Genomic DNA, 18,420 nt, shown 5'->3' with positions numbered 1-18,420 from the left:
AAATGTCAATTGTTTTATATAAGAATATATAACAGTTTAGGTTGGGTAAAAAGCAGGTGGAAATCAGTTTTGTTAAAATTCTCTAAGTCGTTTCTTAAAAGCATTTTTAAAAGTTACAAGATATGAACTGGCATGTATAAATATACATATGTTTGTATGTGTGAGCTTATGGTGGCTATATAATAAAATTAAGAATTACAAGGCGTTCCCAGGTTGTTCAGTGGTTAGGGCTTTATGCTTCCACTGCAGGGGACACAGATTTGTTCCCTGGTCGGGAAATGAAGATCTCATGTGCCGCATGGCTTGCCAAAAAAAACAAAAACAATTGCATATCCTTTTATGATTTCAGGAGTTACAAAATTTTCATATATCATGATTGTCTGCATTTTATATTTAATTGCTAAAGTTATTTGTTGGCTTTAAGTTTTTTTAAACAGTATTTAGGTTTTTTTTTCAATTTTAAATTAATATGTGCTCATTGTTGGGAATGTGCAACCTAGTACAAAATATAAACACAAAATCCTGAAATTACCTGTTATCCCGTCACCTGCATATGGCTTAAGTGCAAGACTTTCTAGTCTTCTGTTCTTTACATAAATACACACACACACGTATAATTATTCTCTTGTAAAAATATAATATTTATATTTTACAGCATTATTTCAATTAGTGATGTGCTTCTTACATGGATTTTAGTGCCTGCATATTATCAGGTTTATGTATATTGCATCGTATTATGGAGAAGTAAAGTTAAGAGCAAAAGCTGTAGCTCTGATATAATATCTGAATACTATCAGACCACTTGAAATGCTAGGAAGGAGTGATTGAGTAAATGATTCAGGTTTACTTGTCATATTCTGGCCTTCTCCAGATATTATTTGGAAAAACTGGTGGAGATAATTTTTAAAAATCTGTTGAGTTGTATTACAATGTATTGCACCATGGTTTAATTTTCCTTTGTCTTTCAGGAGTGATGGGTCTGTTCCTATATATATATATATATATATATATATGTGTGTGTATATATATACACACACGTCTTATTTTATAGGATGAATTCCTAAAATACCAGAAGGAGTTTGCATGTTTTAAAAAGATATTGCTAAGTTGCTATGTAAAAAATTGTGTATCGATTTGTATTCTAACTTTACATGGGAGTGCCTGTCTAGACTGTTCTTAAGAAAATAAAATTGGTCAAGATGACTTTTTAAAATTTAACTTAATTTACTTTTAATTGGAGGATAATTGCTTTATGATACTGTGTTGGTTTCTGCCATATATTGACACAAATCAGCTGTTAGTAAGTTATTGTGATACTATTTTATGTCACTGTGCTTCCTGTCTTCATGCATGTAAAATGAGGGTTATACTACCTGTCTATTTAGGGTTGCTTTGAAGATTGTCTCAATATTTGCCAGATGCTTAAATCAGTAAATAAGAAGCATCCTGTGTATTTCAACTATTATGCAAGTATTTTAAACCATATCTGGTATTGTCCACTACAATGAGCTTAACTTAGTATTTGTTATGTATATATTTTCAGGCATGGTGTGGAATGGGGAACAATTATTGATTAGATGAAAATTTTCATACTTAAAGGAAGTTGGAGGGAAGAAAATTTCTTAAAGTAAATTTCTTTTAAATTAATTAAAGAATGTTAGATGTTAAATTAATTAAGAATGTTTTCCATGTGTTAGTATGATATTTATAGAGATTAAGAGGATACTAATCGTTTGGAAAGTTTCTCTTTAAATTGCATCCTCACTTGGTGTTAATAAGAAAGTGTTGTTCAAAAGTCATTTTATGAAAGTGTAAGGCTTCTTTTTATGTTTAATAGTTTTGCTTACTTAAGATGGTGAACTTTAGACCAAAAGTTACAACTTTTATGTAACATCTGAATAAACCATCTAACATCTATCATCTGAATAGACCAATTAAAATTCTCGGAAGAAATAATTGAGTGAATTAATTTGCTTTTCATATTATGGGTTTCTCAAAAACTCTGTTCAGAAAAATTGGTGGAAATAATTTTTAAAAAATATATTAAATATACACACACATGCACACATACATATAGTTGAAAAGAATCAGAGTCAGTAATAGTTAAAGCAGTAAAATCAGATTTTATTCAGGAACTCTTGTAATAGGGAGAAAAATCCTGAGTATAGAGCTTAGCTCAACTCTGAATACAAGGAGAAGTCTCGCTTTTATAGCTAGGAGCAGAGCAGGAGCGGGGAAGGTCTTCAATGAATGGAAAATTAACAAGAGGAGCAATCTGGGATGGCCAGATTCTAGTTAACCAGACTTTAACAGGACTCTTGCTGAAGGCAGGCCGGGCTGATTTGATATCATCCATGGAACAGTGGGAAATGAGGAACTGCTCAAATGTCTGGCAAGGACAGAGGGCCTAGTTGAGACAGAAGTTCAGAGGAACCTTAACAAAGTTTGGTTAAGGAGAGAGTCTTTGTCAATACAAACAAAAGTACAGTTGTACTGCTTTTAAATTTGTTGTTTCTGCTTCCTTGGCAGTTTTTTATGTAGGCATGTTCAATTTTTTGTTATTTATTCTTTTGGTTTTTTGTAGTGGGTTTATTTTAAGCTTTCTGTGAATGGAATAGTAAGATTTACAAGTCAGTTCCATTTGAAAATCTTTTAATTTGTCTGTGTAATCACATAGTTGCCTTTTAAAACAGTGAATAAATAAAGCTTACCCTTATGTAATTTTCCTTCTTTCTCATGATTCACAAAGCCTTTGTAGTTCAATACCTCCTTACGGTTGATTCTGCTTACTTACTATTTTTATTGCTCATCACTCCTAGAAATGCTTTAATCTTGTTGCTTTACCAAATAACTCAATATCTTGGATTTTCTTTCACCATCTTTCTTATACATCATTTCTTACACAGATCTTCTTAAATTTCTTCTGCATGGTGTCTTCCCTTGCTCTTAATCTTGCTCTTTTCTTTCTTGCAAATGAGTAATCATTAATGAGGTCCAAACTTAAATCTCAGCACCTTCTTGGTACCTCCAGGTGTTTCTAGGCACAGTAATGTATTTTCTGTATACTGCCAGTAGTATCTAAATTTTACTTTGAATTACTTGAAGTCTTTAAAGCATTCTCAGAGGGCACACAGAAGCCATGAACAAATAGAAAAATGTATTTCCTGGAACAGGAAGATTCAACATCATAAAGTTATAATAGCTTTTCTTTACGTTTAAAGAAATTTCTTTAGTTTGTTTTATATAAATAAATTTCTTTAGGTTATTTTATAAAGCTAATGAAATCCCAAGGAAATGCCAGTTAATCATTTTTCTTTTGGAGGGGAAAAAACAGAGTAAGGTAATTATTAAGGAACAGTAAGATGAAATAAACAAGTAAAAATATGTAGGAAGATTCTGTAAAGAGCGACTAGAAGGAACCAAGTCTACTGAGTACTAAACTACATTACCAAATGTCAGTAATTTAAAAAATGCAGTATTGACATGAGGAGATAGGCTGACCAGGGGATTAGAAGAGAAAGTCCAGAAATAAACAAAATTCCATGTAAGTCTTTCGTATATTGTAAAGGCTACGTCTCAAATCACCAGGGAAAACTTAAACTATCCATGAATAGTGTTGGGACAATAGAGGATTCATCTATGGAGGAAAAAAGTTGGAATATGAAGAAATTTAACACATGGATCAATTAAATGGACAGTGATGCAGTTGGAGGGAGGAAGCATAAAGGTACTAGAAGAAAAGACATAATTTTTCTGTGGCCTTTTGTGTAAGAATTTTCTCAATATGATTTAGAATCTAGAACCATTCAAGAAAAAAAGACTATTTTTTTTTTTTTTTACTACATTAAATCTTGCAAAATCCTTGTGACCAAAGAACAAACAATACCATAGGCAAAGTCAAAAAGGCAGACGACAAATTGAGATAACTATTTAGGACCAGAGCAAAGATAGCATTCCTTTTATATAAACTTCTCCTAGAAATAGAGAGGGAACGACAGCCTAATAGGAAAATGGGCAAAAGACATGATCAAACAACCCATGGAAAACTGAGTAAAAAGTGCTATAGGTTTATGAAAAGATGCTCAACCTACTCCTTGTAAGGGACTGCAAATTACAGGAGAGTTCACCAAGGTATATTAAATGACAAAAGAAAGTGTGAAACAGTGTGTGTAGTGGATATTAGTGAGTAAAACAGGTGGGCAAGTGAGAATTTGTATTTGTGTCTATATGCACAAAAATATTCTGGAAAGATACATGTGAAATTAATAACTGATTGCCTGATTTTTGGGGAATTGTGCAGGTGAGGACCAGTGGTGGGAGGGAGATTTCTAGACTATCTACTCTTTTATATTTGAATCATGTGAATTGTAGAGGAGGGGAAATTCTTCCTGGACTCTCTTAAGATTCCTGACTGGACCTGAAAATTAACAGATTTTTAAGAGAAAAGCATATGAATTTATTTAATATATTTTACATCAAGTGGGTGTTTTCATGAGGAAGTGAAGACCCAAAGAAACAATTAAGTCTGAGCATTTTTATATTAGATTTGACGAAGGGTGGGAAGTCATGGATAAACATGGGAGGACAAAGTGTATAATGACAGTACCCTGGGGGAAAACCGTCAGGGACTGTCCATTCAGATTCTTCTCAGCATCCCTCTTTTGAAGAGATGAGGATGTGCTTTTTCCTTTGGGTTTTACTTACCTCTCACATGAGAAGCTTCAGGGAGAAGGGAGTGATTCGAGAGTCCTTATGACCTGCTTCAGGGGAGGATGAAGAGGGCAGAATCTTTCTTACACACACAGTTTCTCAAATTCCTTCATCTTAAAAGATGGTATGCCAGTGTGCCGTATTTTGGGATAGTGTGCTGTGAACTCCGTTAAAATATACTACCTACTTAAAAAAAGTTTTTGAGCATATTACATGATGAGTGTATAGTGCTTATTACATACCTGACTTGTTTTCCTCACGGGATTGTTGCTCTTTGTTATTGATCATATAATATTGTTTTGGTAACTAATTCTTTTAGGTGGTTTTCTTAGAATGGGCTAGGCTTTATACTTGATATCCCTCTAGTCAGGTTGTATTAGGGTAGCATTTAAGTGCTTAGGTTTGACCAGAATGTTTAGATTTTTAACCAGGGTACTTTGCATAAAATAGATCAGTAAATATGTATAAGCTTATAAATACTTGTAATTTGCTTTTAAGTATTATGTCTTATGCCATTATTGTTGTAAGCTGTTGCATCAGAGTCTTGATAAAAGATTTCCTGTTGTGTGGTTGTGATCATTTTGAGCTATGCTTGCTAATATCCCATATGGGAAGATTCAGCTATTTTTGAAGGAAAATATATCTCATTTATCAGCTGTGGAAAGGTTGGTAACTTAAGAACTAGAAGTTAGCATATCATATACAGCTGTTATTCCAAAGGAAAATAACATCCAATAAAAACGATGAATTTGCTTACAAAAAGAAAGCTAATTCCTAAACATTGTTAACATTTAAAACAACCTAAATTTTATAGGTAAAATTTTTTAATACGTAGGTTAGTAATGTTAATCTCTTAATATATTGCATTCATCTTTTATCTCCTAATTAGTAAATTTGTCTAGTTGAAAGTAATGGCTAAAGAAACATTATAGTTATTAGCTCATGACTATCTTTAACTAGTAGCTTATAGTAGTGATTTCCAAACATGGCAAACAGCTATAGATTAGCTATCAAATGATTGTGAAGATTAATGACTAGTCTTTTAGTGAAGTAATTTAGAACAATATCTGGTAATTAATTAGGAATTATCAGTCACAAATACTTTTAGGAAAACAGTATCAAAAAAGATAACAACAGTGATAATTACTCAGTTGCCATTTAGGTTTTCAATTACTGGAGTAAATTAAAAGAGGTTTAAAAATCAACTTCAAAAATTTAAAATGCATTTCTAATATTCATATTTGCAAAAAAAAAACAAGTTGGTTTGCTTAGGGAAGACAAAGCACTGTTTTAGAACAGATTTGACTACAAATCTATTTATCACAAAAGGAAATATATTCCTGTGGCACATTAAGTATACCTTTATGAAACTGTACTTTGCGTTGAATTGCAATGTGTATTATATAAACCATCCCTAACCCTAACCCTAACCCTAACCCTAACCTTAAAATTTAATGTTAAATGTTATTTCTTAACCCATCTTTTCAAATGGTGAGTTCAAAGTTTCTCTCCTCGGCATGAATATAGTTAGAATGTGAGAAAGAAATACATTACAGAGATATATGTATTATATTTCACCTTTAGAATGAATGGTCTCTTAGCAAATGATTGAAAGATAGTCGTGGGAAGTTGTAACTTAAGTGAATACTCTTTAGTTTAGAGCAACATGAAAAGTCTCTCTTTAAGAGAGTTTGTGATAGCAAAAATATGTATCTTCTATTGGCCCTGAAGGGGACATGGAAATCCAAGAGGAATTCTTCAAGTTGTTTATAAATTTACAAGGAATGTCACTGCATAGAGCATTGCAGTGGGCTATAGGTATCATGAAAGTTTTGTTTCTCTGTTACCACTATGTTAGTAATCATAATAAAAGCATTAACACTAAAAGTGAATGATTTTTTTCAGGACTCTTATTCATACATTTTTTTCTGTTAAGTTTTTATCCTATTCTGCTGTATTTGCTGTGTGCTCAGTCACGTAGTCGTGTCTGACTCTTTGCGACCCCATGGCCTGTAGCCTACGAGGCTCCTCTGTCCATGGGATTCTCCAGGCAAGAGTACTGGAGCGGGTTGCCATTTCCTTCTCCAGGGGATCTTCCTGACCCAGGGATTGAGCACCCATCTCTTGTGCCTCCTGCATTGGCAGGCGAATTCTTTACTACTATGCCACCTGGGAAGTCCATTTGTATCCTATTACCAAATTAAAAAAGTATATATAGTAGTATTTAGATGTAATCACATAGATATTAAGTTTTTGATATGTCCATTAAATTCCTGTTGTATACCATTTTAAGATGATGACTAACATTTGTTGTAAAAATATATTGAGCAAGTATAATCATAGCAATTTGAAATTTTTCCATACTGTTTTAACATACCGAATGAGTTTTATAGTGGAAGTAATGTAGGTTCTAACTTTTCAGTCTCAGATCTGTTTTATTTATTCTTCAAAACAATGCTCTTTAGTATAGGAACGTACTTGTTTTGAAATGGATGACAGTTTTTTACTGTTAAGTTTCTTTTGTAGCAGTTGAACTAGGGGATTAGTTGAACTAGGGGATAGCAGTTCCTCCTCACATTAGGAGTGTAGCTATTGGTCTTAATGTAGGATGAAAATGTAGGATATCCTTACTGTACAGTGTCTCAGTTTGTTAGTTGAGTTAAGCTGGCAAGTTACACAGTAACATTTAATGTACTGTGTGTTGAAACTCAACATAAAAATGCCATAAAAGGATTTTGCAAAAATGCAAAAGTACACAGGATAGAGGGAAGAGGAGTGGGGTAAATAACAGTCAAGTTTAGAGTCTGTGGATCAGCTGGGTAAGCTGTATTAGTTTAGGTTTGGGGTAAGTAAGTCATAAGCTTAGTATGGGAAAAGCCAAAAATCAACTTCATTTTCATTAAAAAAAAAAAAAGTCTCAGATTTCTCAGAACTGGCTCCCTCAACTGTTTGAAGCTAAAGATTAGTGGTTGTATGTGCTGCAAGCAAAAACCATAGAAAAGATTGAGTAGTTTTGATTCTGACATCTTGATACCTTCCCCTACTCTATGCTATTGGTAAGCAACCCCACCCTATTCTGGGAGACTTTTAGGGAGGGTAACACCGAGGATCACCGGTCTTCCTTCATATTAGCAAAATGGGAAGGGTGATTAAGAGACTATGTGTTGGATGGGAGGGTGACACTTCCATCCCCCGCTCCCCACGTGGTTCCTAGAATATTGGCACCAGACCGTTACCTTGCAAGCAGGACCAGAGGATGCAGCTTTGGGTTCTCTGTGTGCCTTCCTGTCTTAGGCCCCACCCAGATCATTCTGTGGTAAAGGTAAAAGTTGATTACCCACTGTGCTTTGTAATAAGTTAAAAAGCTTTTTAACCCCTTGGCCTTTAGCCCCCCACCTTGTATTAATCATGAGGAAAGAACCAACTTATACAAGATAGTTAAGGAAAGCATCTCACATAGGGGATAGAAACAAAGCAGATTAAGTGGTGAAAGGCAATTCAGAGAAAACAGATAATATAAAGAGAAGAAACAAGAAGGAAAACAGTTAAGGTACTCGGACAAACGAGTAGATTCTAATATGAAACTAGAATTGAATCCTATTCTATTTGATATTAATAATAGACAAAGAACCATGACAGCACCTATTGAAAATTAATGATAGTTGTAATAATGGTAAGCACATCCGTAGCTATTTTGTATATTGTATCATTTTAAACATTTTACATACAAAAACTCATTTAATCTCTCAATGACTACATGCTAATAATGTGTTACTATTACTATACTGTTAAGGAAGTAGTTAACAGTAAAACCTCTTGCCAATGCAAAAATATCCTCTCCTTAAAATGTAGAAGAGAATTTGTTGTTGTTGTTGTTCAGTTGCTAAGTCATGTTTGATTCTTTGCGACCCCATGGACTGCAGCATGCCAGGCTTCCCTGTAGAAAAGAATGTAACATTATTATTACTAAAAAAAAAAAAAAGCATTAAATTAGAATATGATGTGTGTATATCATAGGCAATCCACTAAAGAGATTACAAAGGAAAAAATAAATTTCATTCTTTTATATGGACACATATAATCCATTACATACATGTTCTTGTTTTTATTAAAAAAAATAAATTCTTGTGTATTTCTGACAAACTGGAGGTTACATCTTGGAGGCAAGCACATAGGCTTAAACTCTTACAGAGACAAAAGTGAGTGAAGTGAAGTCACTCAGTTGTGTCCGACTCTTTGCGACCCCGTGGACTGTAGCCTGCCAGGCTCCTCTGTCCATGGGATTCTCCAGGCAAGAATACTGGAGTGTGTTGCCATTTCCTTCTCCAGGGGATTTTCCCAACCCAGGGATCGAACCCGAGTCTCCTGCAGGCAGACACTTTATCCTCTGAGCCACCAGGGAAGCCATCATTCTTGATGTTTGAAAGAAATGGCTCCAATGACCCCAGGAAAGACATCCTAGGGATAGGAAACTAGCAAGAGGCTTGTTATCTTATTTTATTATTATCTTATCTTATTATTATTATCTGAAGAGTTTCAGATAATATTGATATTATATTAATAATAATAGTAACTTTCTTTCTCACTTTCTCTGTTCAAACATCTCCAGAGACCTTCCCCAGTTAGCCTAGTAAGTTGGGAGTAAGTAAGTGAGGTTTAAATATATCTCCAGGTACCAGAGGAAATATTTCCAACTTCAAGTTTTCTATAGGAAAAATCAAAGGGGAGAGAGGGAATTTCCTTTCCCTTTTGGCACCAGAGAAAATTTAAAATATGAAGTTTGTATTGACCCTTCTTAGGAAAAATACAAGCAGCAGGGAAGTGAAGTGACTAGTGCAGAGTCACACAAGAGAAGTGGAAACATGTTCAACAGCTAGATGAGGCACTTTCCCAGATAATAGAACCAAAAGACAAAGGAGATGGAAAATCAAGAAATGATAAGAAGAGTAGAGGACCAGTCAGTGCATTGTCAAAGAGTAAAAATCCTGGGAAGTGAGAACAGGGGAAAGAGAGGGGACGGGGATATAAATTAAGTTATTCAAGAAAAATTTTCAGAACCAAAGGATATTCGTTAGTAGGTTGGAAGGGCCCAGTGGGTATTTAGCACCATGGGCCAAAATAGACCTATGCCAAGAATCGTTGTGGGAATTTCAAAGCATTAGGAACAAAGAGAAGACTTCATAAAATTTCATGAAAAAGAACAAAGTAGGTAAAAATAAGTCATATGAGGGTTCACGAATCAGAAATACCTCTCAGACTTCCCAGCAATAAACACAGAAGAAGACAATCAAAAAGTACCTTTCTTATTCTCAAGGTAGATGTTTTCCAACCTATGATTTTAACTGACCTTCAAATGTGAAGGTAGGATAAGTTTACTGTTAGGTTTTAAAAATTTCAAGCGGGCAGTGGAGGATATACTGCACCAAAAGGGGAGAGTAGAACAAAGAAGATACAGGATATGAGAAACAGGAGAGAGATGAAGGGATCTCCAGGATTCCAGTGAAGGGAGGTCTCAGGATGGCAGCGTTGTAGTAGCCATGTGGTAGTCCATCTAAACCAGAATAGTTTGACTTAAGATCCAGTTACAGGGGGAGCTGTTATTACTGAAATGCCAGATGCCTTTGTAAGATCTTTTTTTTTTTTTAAATTTTTTATTAGTTGGAGGCTAATTACTTCACAATGTAAGATCTTTTTAAAGCCTGAGGACAAATTACACACAGGAGATGGGCCCATGTTCTCATGACTACTTGTCTTGACAGTGTGGTGAATGGTTCTGTTCTCTCTAGTCCTGTTGCCTGCATCACCCAAAGAGTCTCACTTCACCCCTCAAACATGGAATCTGTTGTGCTCTGCTTCTGAGAGTAGAATTGTAAGCTTAGAATTGGCAAATATAAAAGAGTTTTTTTGTTGGACCTTATTTATGCCAAATACCCACTACCTGGCCCCCACTAGCCCTCAGAGATCTTTTCTCCTTTGTATTTCCCAGTGTTTCCTAATGACCTTGCCTGTAGACCTAAATAGTCTTATATATCCTCTTAGAGAAGCTGGAACCCGCTCTGGTACACAGATCCTGTGTAGCTTGTCTTCTCCCGGGAGCCTTTAGTTAACTCTGGGAATGTTGGCCTTTCTTTTAGTTGGCTAGGTTTATGCTCTGCTTAGTATCCCAAACTAAACATTCTAGGTATGTTTACTATATAGGTAGTAAAACTATTAAAGTAGGAAACAATGAATAGAAATACAAGGATAGTGATTTCCTGTTGTTGGGAGTGGTGAGGTTCAGAGTACAGTTGGGGTTGGGCACATAGTGGAATTGTGAGGTATGTTCTGCTCCTTGACATGGGTATAGGTACATGGGGCTAAAAAAATTACTCTTTAACCATACTTGTAGATTGTATATATTCATATTTATTGATTTTTTATAATAAAAATTTTAAAAATCCTCAATTTGAGTAAAGTCAAACCCATGATTATCCAAAACTAAACTCATTCTATAATGCTGTTGTGTTATACGTTATTATGTATTAATATGTCAGGACAAACATTATATCCTGGATATCAGAATAAAATTCAAAGTCTTTTACACAGTTTATGACTCTCTGTAATCCTAAAACAGTGGCTCCATCGCTTACCTTACCGTCTGCAGTTCTCTGTCTGGTGCTTTCTTGCTGTTCCTGAAACATACCAAACTTACTTTGGCTCCAAGGCCTCTGCATTTGTTCTTCCTGAGCAAAGAGCCTGAAACTCTTTCGATATTCGTGTAACTTTCTTTCTCACTTTCTCTGTTCAAACACCCCCAGAGACCTTCTCCAGTTAGCCTAGTAAAGCATACCCTCCCACCTAGATTTTCTTCTTCAGTTATTCTGCCCCTCCTCCTTTTTCTTAAAATTCTCTTATTATTACTTGACATTATCTTGTATGGTCGTATGTTTATTTTTCATCTATTCCATTAGAACATAGGCACCATGAACATTGTATTGTTCACCACACAGTGTCTGGCATGCTGTAGATAATTCAGTAAATTTTTCTCAGATGAATAAATGAGGAATTCATCAATTAAAATTAAGAACTTAGTTCAAAGATGATATCAGCCTTCTGGGCATAGAAGAAATTAACATTTTGTTAATGTTATTATGCCATTTTACTCTTTAGTGTTGAATACAGCACTTTTTCTTTGGAAGGAAAATTATGACCAACCTAGACAGCATATTAAAAAGCAGAGACATTACTTGATCAGCAAAGGTCTGTGTCGTCAAGGCTATGGTTTTTCCAGTAGTCATGTATGGATGTGAAAGTTGGACTATAAAGAAAATGAGCACCGAAGAATTGATGCTTTTGAACTGTGGTGTTGGAGAAGACTCTTGAGAGTCCCTTGAACTGCAAGGAGATCCAACCAGTCCATCATAAAGGAGATCAGTCCTGGGTGTTCATTGGCATGCATGGCAATCCACTCCAGTATTCTTGCCTGGAGAATCCCATGGACAGAGGAACCTGGTGGTCTACAGTCCATGGTGGTCGCAAAGAGGTGGCTATGACTGAGCGACTAACACTTTCACTATACCACTTTATGGCAAGACTGTACTGTGTATGTCATACGTAAAGGCTAGTTAATAGCTATAGAAGAAACTGTGTACATTGTGCATTATTTATAGTTTTGTTTGCACTATATACACCTGTGTACATACTTGCATTCACAGGCCTTCAAAAAGCTCTGTGGATCTTTGGGCATGAAAAATCATCTCTTCTTTTTTATCTGTCATCATCCTACCATACTAGGGTTCAATAAAGGTTTGTTGACTACAAGGTTCAATTTACTATGTTTATTATAATAATATAGGTTACATAAACACTTCTAGCATTGATAAATTCTAATTATGCCTATACCTTCTGCCTGTATTATATGTACTTTTTTGGGTGATGTTCACATTGAAACTTGCTAGCAGCAGTCACATAGTGGTGGCTGTGAAAGTGAAGTCGCTCACAGTTGTGTCCGACTCTTTGCAACGTCATGGACTGTAGCCTACCAGGCTCCTCTGTTCATGGGATTTCCCAGGCAAGAATACCAGAGTGGGTTGCCATTTCCTTCTCCAGGGGATCTTCCCGACCCAGGGATCGAACCTGGGTCTCCTGCATTGTGGGCAGAAGCTTTACCCTCTGAGCCACCAGGGAAGATTCCAATGGTGGCTATAATATAATAATATTTGATGAAATAAAATCATAAACCTTTGACATTAAAATCACAGCACTCTCTTTTATACTTAAACCTTGAAATTTTTCCATTTAGTTGGGCAAAAGGCTAATAAGCATGATATGGGTATGTTCACAGAGCTGAGTATTTAGTAATCTCTTATATACAGCTCTACAAGTGGATGGATGAATTGCTTGGATCAATTAACTGGAACTTTCAGACCATTTATGATCAGTTCAGCTTTGAAAATTATGGTTGATCTTTGGGGAATGGTTGGATCTTTTTATTTCATTGCTAAAAGAATTTATACTCTTTACCTTAGTATGAAGCTTTTTTCATAGCTGAATAAATGCAGAGTGCAACTATAATACATAATATATATAGTATTTAAGTATATAATTTGCATCATATATGAAATGAACGTAGCTGATGTTTTTGATATCTGCTGAGAATAAATCATGGGAAAATGGGTTTTCATTGCTTTTAAACAATATATTACATAGTGCACAAAGCACTTTCCAGTGGTTCATACTTAGATCCTGGTACAAGTTATACAGGTTAGTAGAATAATGTACTGTTTTCCTATACATATGTCTTAAAAATATAATCTAAATAACTGTTCTTGTTATTTGATGCCATGCTACCTGTCAGCATTGATTAGCTATAATTTTTTTGATGATTTAGATTTTTGTGTTTGACACCTTTTATTTATCACTTGATAAGATATTATAGGAACATTGTCTGTTGCATCATATAAACCGTGTGTTGGAAAAATTGAACATTTAAATTTTATGTTTTGTTTGCTCTGTTCATTTATTTTTGTGTGTGTGTATTTTGACTCCTTGTATATTTTTCATCTAGGTCACTTTTGAAATACACAAAGAAAACCTTGCCAATATATTAAGGGAACACCAGGGAAAAGTTGATGAAGAAATAGGGCAGTGTTCTTCAAATCCAGTTCGAGCAATCTCTGGCATTAGCAGGGAAGTTAATGTTTCAGTAGGATCCCAACAATCAGATACAAAGGATTCTCCTGTGTCTTCTGATATCACTAGAAATAGTGAGGAAAAGTCAAGTATTGGGCAGACAAGTTCAGTAGAATCTACATCCAACACTGAACTGCAAATTCCTGATACATCTAATGAAGAAAGGACAACTGGGCCAGAAAATCAGGAGTTACTGGATGAAGTCCCTCTGGAAGAAACACTGATAAATGAAACAGTTAATGTAGATGATTTAGAAAGATCTTCTGACATAACAGAAGCTGCTACCATTTCCTCTGATTCTTTTACAACTGGCAAAGATACAGTGACTGTCAATGAAGTAACTGCTTCCATCAGTTCTCCTTCAGAAGAAGATGCTTCAGAGGTGCCAGAATTACTTGATAAGTCTATAGTAGAGGAAGAAGATGATGATGATTATGTAGAACTGAAGGTAGAATGTAGTCCTGTTGAGGAAGCCAGTCTCCCCACAGAGCGCCAAGATAATAGTTGGTCTCCAGGTGCTTCTGAAGCCAGTGAGAGAGTGAATGTGTTTAGTAATGACCATAAATTAATATTTCAAGAGGAAGAAGCTGTAAGTAAGAAACAAACTGACACTGAAACTCAAAATCCTAAAGATTCTGGAGTCTTGTCTATGACAGCATCAGGGGCTTCAGCTACCTCACCAGATGCGGCTGCTTCCCAAGCAGCTGTACATTCGGACATTGGTCATGTGCTGGAGGAACGGGAGAAAACTAACTTTGCTGGAGAAACCAAACTAAATAGTGACTCTCATGGTAATATCTTTGAGTCTGCTACTACTTCTGAGCATAAGATTGCGAAGTTGGATGTTTCCAGTGTTGCTACAGATACTGAGAGACTGGAATTGAAGGCCAGTACAAATGTGGAAGCGTCTCAGCCTCCTCAGCCTGTGCTTGAGGTGATTATATTTATTATCTCCTTGAAATACATTTGCATTCAGTTGAAATTGAACAAGTGTATATACTTAAACATTTTATTTTATTTTAAAGTTGGTTGGTAACCTGTTGGCAATTACATAAATGCAGTGAATATGAAGTTTTTATTTCTTATCTTTTTAGCAGGGTTTGATTTTTAGTGTGAGTTTGTTAAATGGCAGCTTTTATTGTTAGTTTCACTACAGTATCATTAAAAGTTACTACTTTCAAGTTTCAGTGTTAGCCTATTTTTAGCTTTTATAAAGCAAACATTGGAAATACTTTCCTTTTACCCTTTATTTGATGACCCCAGTCATAGTTGGGACATTAGTTTTTCTGCTACCTTCCTGCAGAACCACCTGCTTTGTATAATTTTATGTACAAAATATGCAGTTTAAAATTGTTCCTTGAGGTCTGTTTGTGAGCAGCAGGAGCCTTTGTGAGATTCAGAGGCATAGCTTTCTTCTTGACCAGTATTTCAGAGGGATCCATGACACCACTGTGGTTGCATGTTGTCATTTCCCACTTGATTCAACTCTTACTGCTCTCCCGTCTTCCTTTTTTATTGGTTTGGTCTTCATTCTATTGTCTTTAGTTTTGTTTTTTTCTTAATTCTAGCTAATTTATAATCCAGATACAGCCTTTCTTTTATGTCAGTACTGAAAATCCCAAACTTCTTCATTCATTTATAAAATGCTGTATTAACTGGTGCTAACACTAACATGGGTCTAGGCCAGTTACTGCTGAATGGTGCTAGTTTAGCATTTTTTTGTAACTTTGCTTTAAGTGTATCATTGTTATTATTCATTCATAATTTTTCTCTGATTTGGTTCCTTAGTGTCTTGAAATGTGAGTATTTGTTAGGTGAATTGCATAGACACTATTAGATATTAATGTCTTCTTTTGCAGTTGAACTTCCTTTATTACTCTTTTTAACTTTCTCTATTAGATGTCAAGGCAACAGGAGCAGCCAGGGCAAGGAACAGCACCCGACACAGTTAATGGACAAAGGAGGGATTCCAGGTCTATGTTCCGTATTCCTGAGTTCAGATGGTCTCAAATGCATCAGCGTTTGCTCACTGATCTATTATTCTCAATAGAAACAGACATACAGATGTGGAGAAGGTTTGTCCATTTATTTATCATAGAAAATGTATGTAAATTTTAGTCTTTGTTTTCAAAGAAATTTATTTAGTTAACATGCTGTAGTTAACTATAGTCATTTGGTTAAAAAGTAGGATATAAATTAATTCTGTGGTAGGGTTTTATTGAATTAATGTTTATTCTCTTACAAAAGTGAGGTATTGTATTTAGAGTATGAAAACTTGAAAATCAGAGATTTTTCTTTTAAAGTATTTGCTGAAGATATTCTGTGACATATTTTATATCTCATAATTTGCCTGAATGTAGGTCTACCAAATGCATTTATTTCTAGAAGAAAGTAAAAAAATGAGATTTAGGTGAAACATCTAATTTTCCAATGTATTTTTACTATAAAAAGTCTGTGTATTTTAGAGTATCCTCCTTTGTATGATTTATGATTTTTAAGAGTGCCTAATTTGTTTATTGTTAGTTGTACTCTACTCTTACTCTGTTTAAAAACATTTCATGGCATTATCTAAGAAAATGTTACTAGAAAATTCACTTTTAATAACATGTAGTGCCATTTACCTCTCAGTTTTTGTGGCTTCAAATTTTGCTCCTAATTTAGGGTAATTTAGTTCAACTTTTATATCAAGTCTAAGATCAGTAGTATTTATTGTTCAGAACTGAAAAAGGGCACAGATAGTAACCACTGGTACGGAATGGTCTACATATTCTGAGGAAGTATACACCCCCAAAATGCCTGCTGCATCATTATAGTTCCTCAGCTTTCAAGATGAAGCAAAGAAAGCACCCTCTTATCCTCCCTTCCCTCAAGTAGGCAAATGTGATTTCCTTTCTTTAGCATTATGAGTAAACATCATTTATTTTTGGACAGCCATTCAACAAAGACAGTTATGGACTTCGTGAATAGCAGTGATAATGTCATCTTTGTACACAACACAGTTCATCTCATCTCTCAAGTGATGGACAATATGGTCATGGCTTGTGGGGGTATACTGCCGTTGCTTTCAGCTGCTACATCGGCTACAGTAAGGACTTAACTACTAAGTAAAATTGGTGTGAAAACATGACTTATATGTTCTTATTGATTAAAACTTAAATGTGGTGGTTACTATACATCATAGGTTCTGTCATTCAAAAACAGCAGAATCTGTTATAATTATTTGAAAGGACCTTAGAATCTGTCCCAGGAATGAAGGCACTAAAGAATGTTTAATTATCAGGGATGAATTAGTTAGTGAGTAATATGACCGACAGTATTTCACCTGTATGTATTCTTTCTTTTAGATGAAATGATAAGGAAATTCCTCTGTTGAACTAGATTTATTTATAAAAGCCAAACTTTTTATAAAATTTAGAAGTTTGGGGAATGTATCTCATAAAATTGGATTTTTATCAGAATATATATATATATAAATGTCAAAATTTATTCCTTACAGCATGAGTTGGAGAATATTGAACCTACTCAAGGGCTTTCAATAGAAGCCTCTGTGGCATTTTTGCAGAGATTAATTAGCCTTGTGGATGTACTTATATTTGCAAGTTCTCTTGGCTTCACTGAAATTGAAGCTGAAAAAAATATGTCATCTGGAGGAATTTTACGGCAGAGTCTCCGACTAGGTGAGCTGTTAAACCCCAATACTTAGGAATTTGCTTAAATTTTCAGTAATACAGACATATTAAATTGAATATTTTCTTTCCCCTGTTGGGGGGAAGATATGTGCTAGGCAGTTTGTCTTATGATACTTTTTAACTTCCAAAGAGTAAAGGACTGTATGCATTGGCTATAGTAGTACTTGTAAGGGTGGATCGAGGAGGAGATGTTTTGAAAATTCTACAAAGTTGATTCTGATCAGCATTACTCCCTGCAACCCCCAGTCGCCTTTTTCTTTGAAGTAGTGCTTCTCAAGTTTTGATGTGGTTCATACACCTGGATCACCAGAAGATATTGTTACAACGCTGGTTAGCTTATGTAGGTCTGGGATGAGGCCTAAACTTGTCCTTCTAGTAAGGCTCAGGTAGTGTTGATGCTGCTTCTCTTACAAACACACTTGAGCAGCAAGGTTCTAAACTAACATCGTTCAAGTGTAGCCATTAATCCAAATAAGTTGTGATAAAATTAATATGACTATTAAACCTCTGCTCTGCTCCCGGAGGCAGTTCTTCCTTGAATTTTTAAGTGTTATCTGAAATTCCTTAGGTGAAGAAAAATTGTTTTTGTCTATGCAAAATGTCTCCTGTATCTAGTTGTAAATACTGAGACTTTGTTAATGATTTGCTTATTAAATGGAGAGAAGTAGGTGGAGAAAAGGGGACCATGAAAGCGAAATCTTTAGGAACCATGGCCATGTGAAGACAGATTAGAAATAAAGTACCTATGAAAATATAATATCTAAAGTGGAAAATATAATTAGTTAATAAAATATTTCCCCATATTTAGCAACAATATCTATACTTAGATATTCAGACATACTTAGAGTTT

General features: G+C 34.9%; 1 protein-coding gene across 4 annotated transcripts in view; it reads left to right on the top strand.

The window, feature by feature from the left end:
- The window catches only part of LRBA (LPS responsive beige-like anchor protein), a 723,276-nt gene that overhangs the window by 146,224 nt on the left and 558,632 nt on the right, over positions 1 to 18,420 (top strand). For all 4 annotated transcript variants that reach the window (XM_043902582.1, XM_043902581.1, XM_043902579.1 and 1 more), the window contains exons 23-26: positions 13,757 to 14,815; positions 15,781 to 15,956; positions 16,813 to 16,966; positions 17,378 to 17,558. In XM_043902582.1, the coding sequence (XP_043758517.1) occupies positions 13,757 to 14,815; positions 15,781 to 15,956; positions 16,813 to 16,966; positions 17,378 to 17,558 (1,570 nt within the window). The remainder of the gene's footprint in view (positions 1 to 13,756; positions 14,816 to 15,780; positions 15,957 to 16,812; positions 16,967 to 17,377; positions 17,559 to 18,420) is intronic.

Source organism: Cervus elaphus, chromosome 5 (genome assembly GCF_910594005.1).
Source record: "Cervus elaphus chromosome 5, mCerEla1.1, whole genome shotgun sequence".
NCBI lineage: Eukaryota > Metazoa > Chordata > Mammalia > Artiodactyla > Cervidae > Cervus > Cervus elaphus.
Note: the sequence above shows the minus strand (reverse complement) of the source record. Positions and strands in the feature narration are given on the sequence as shown.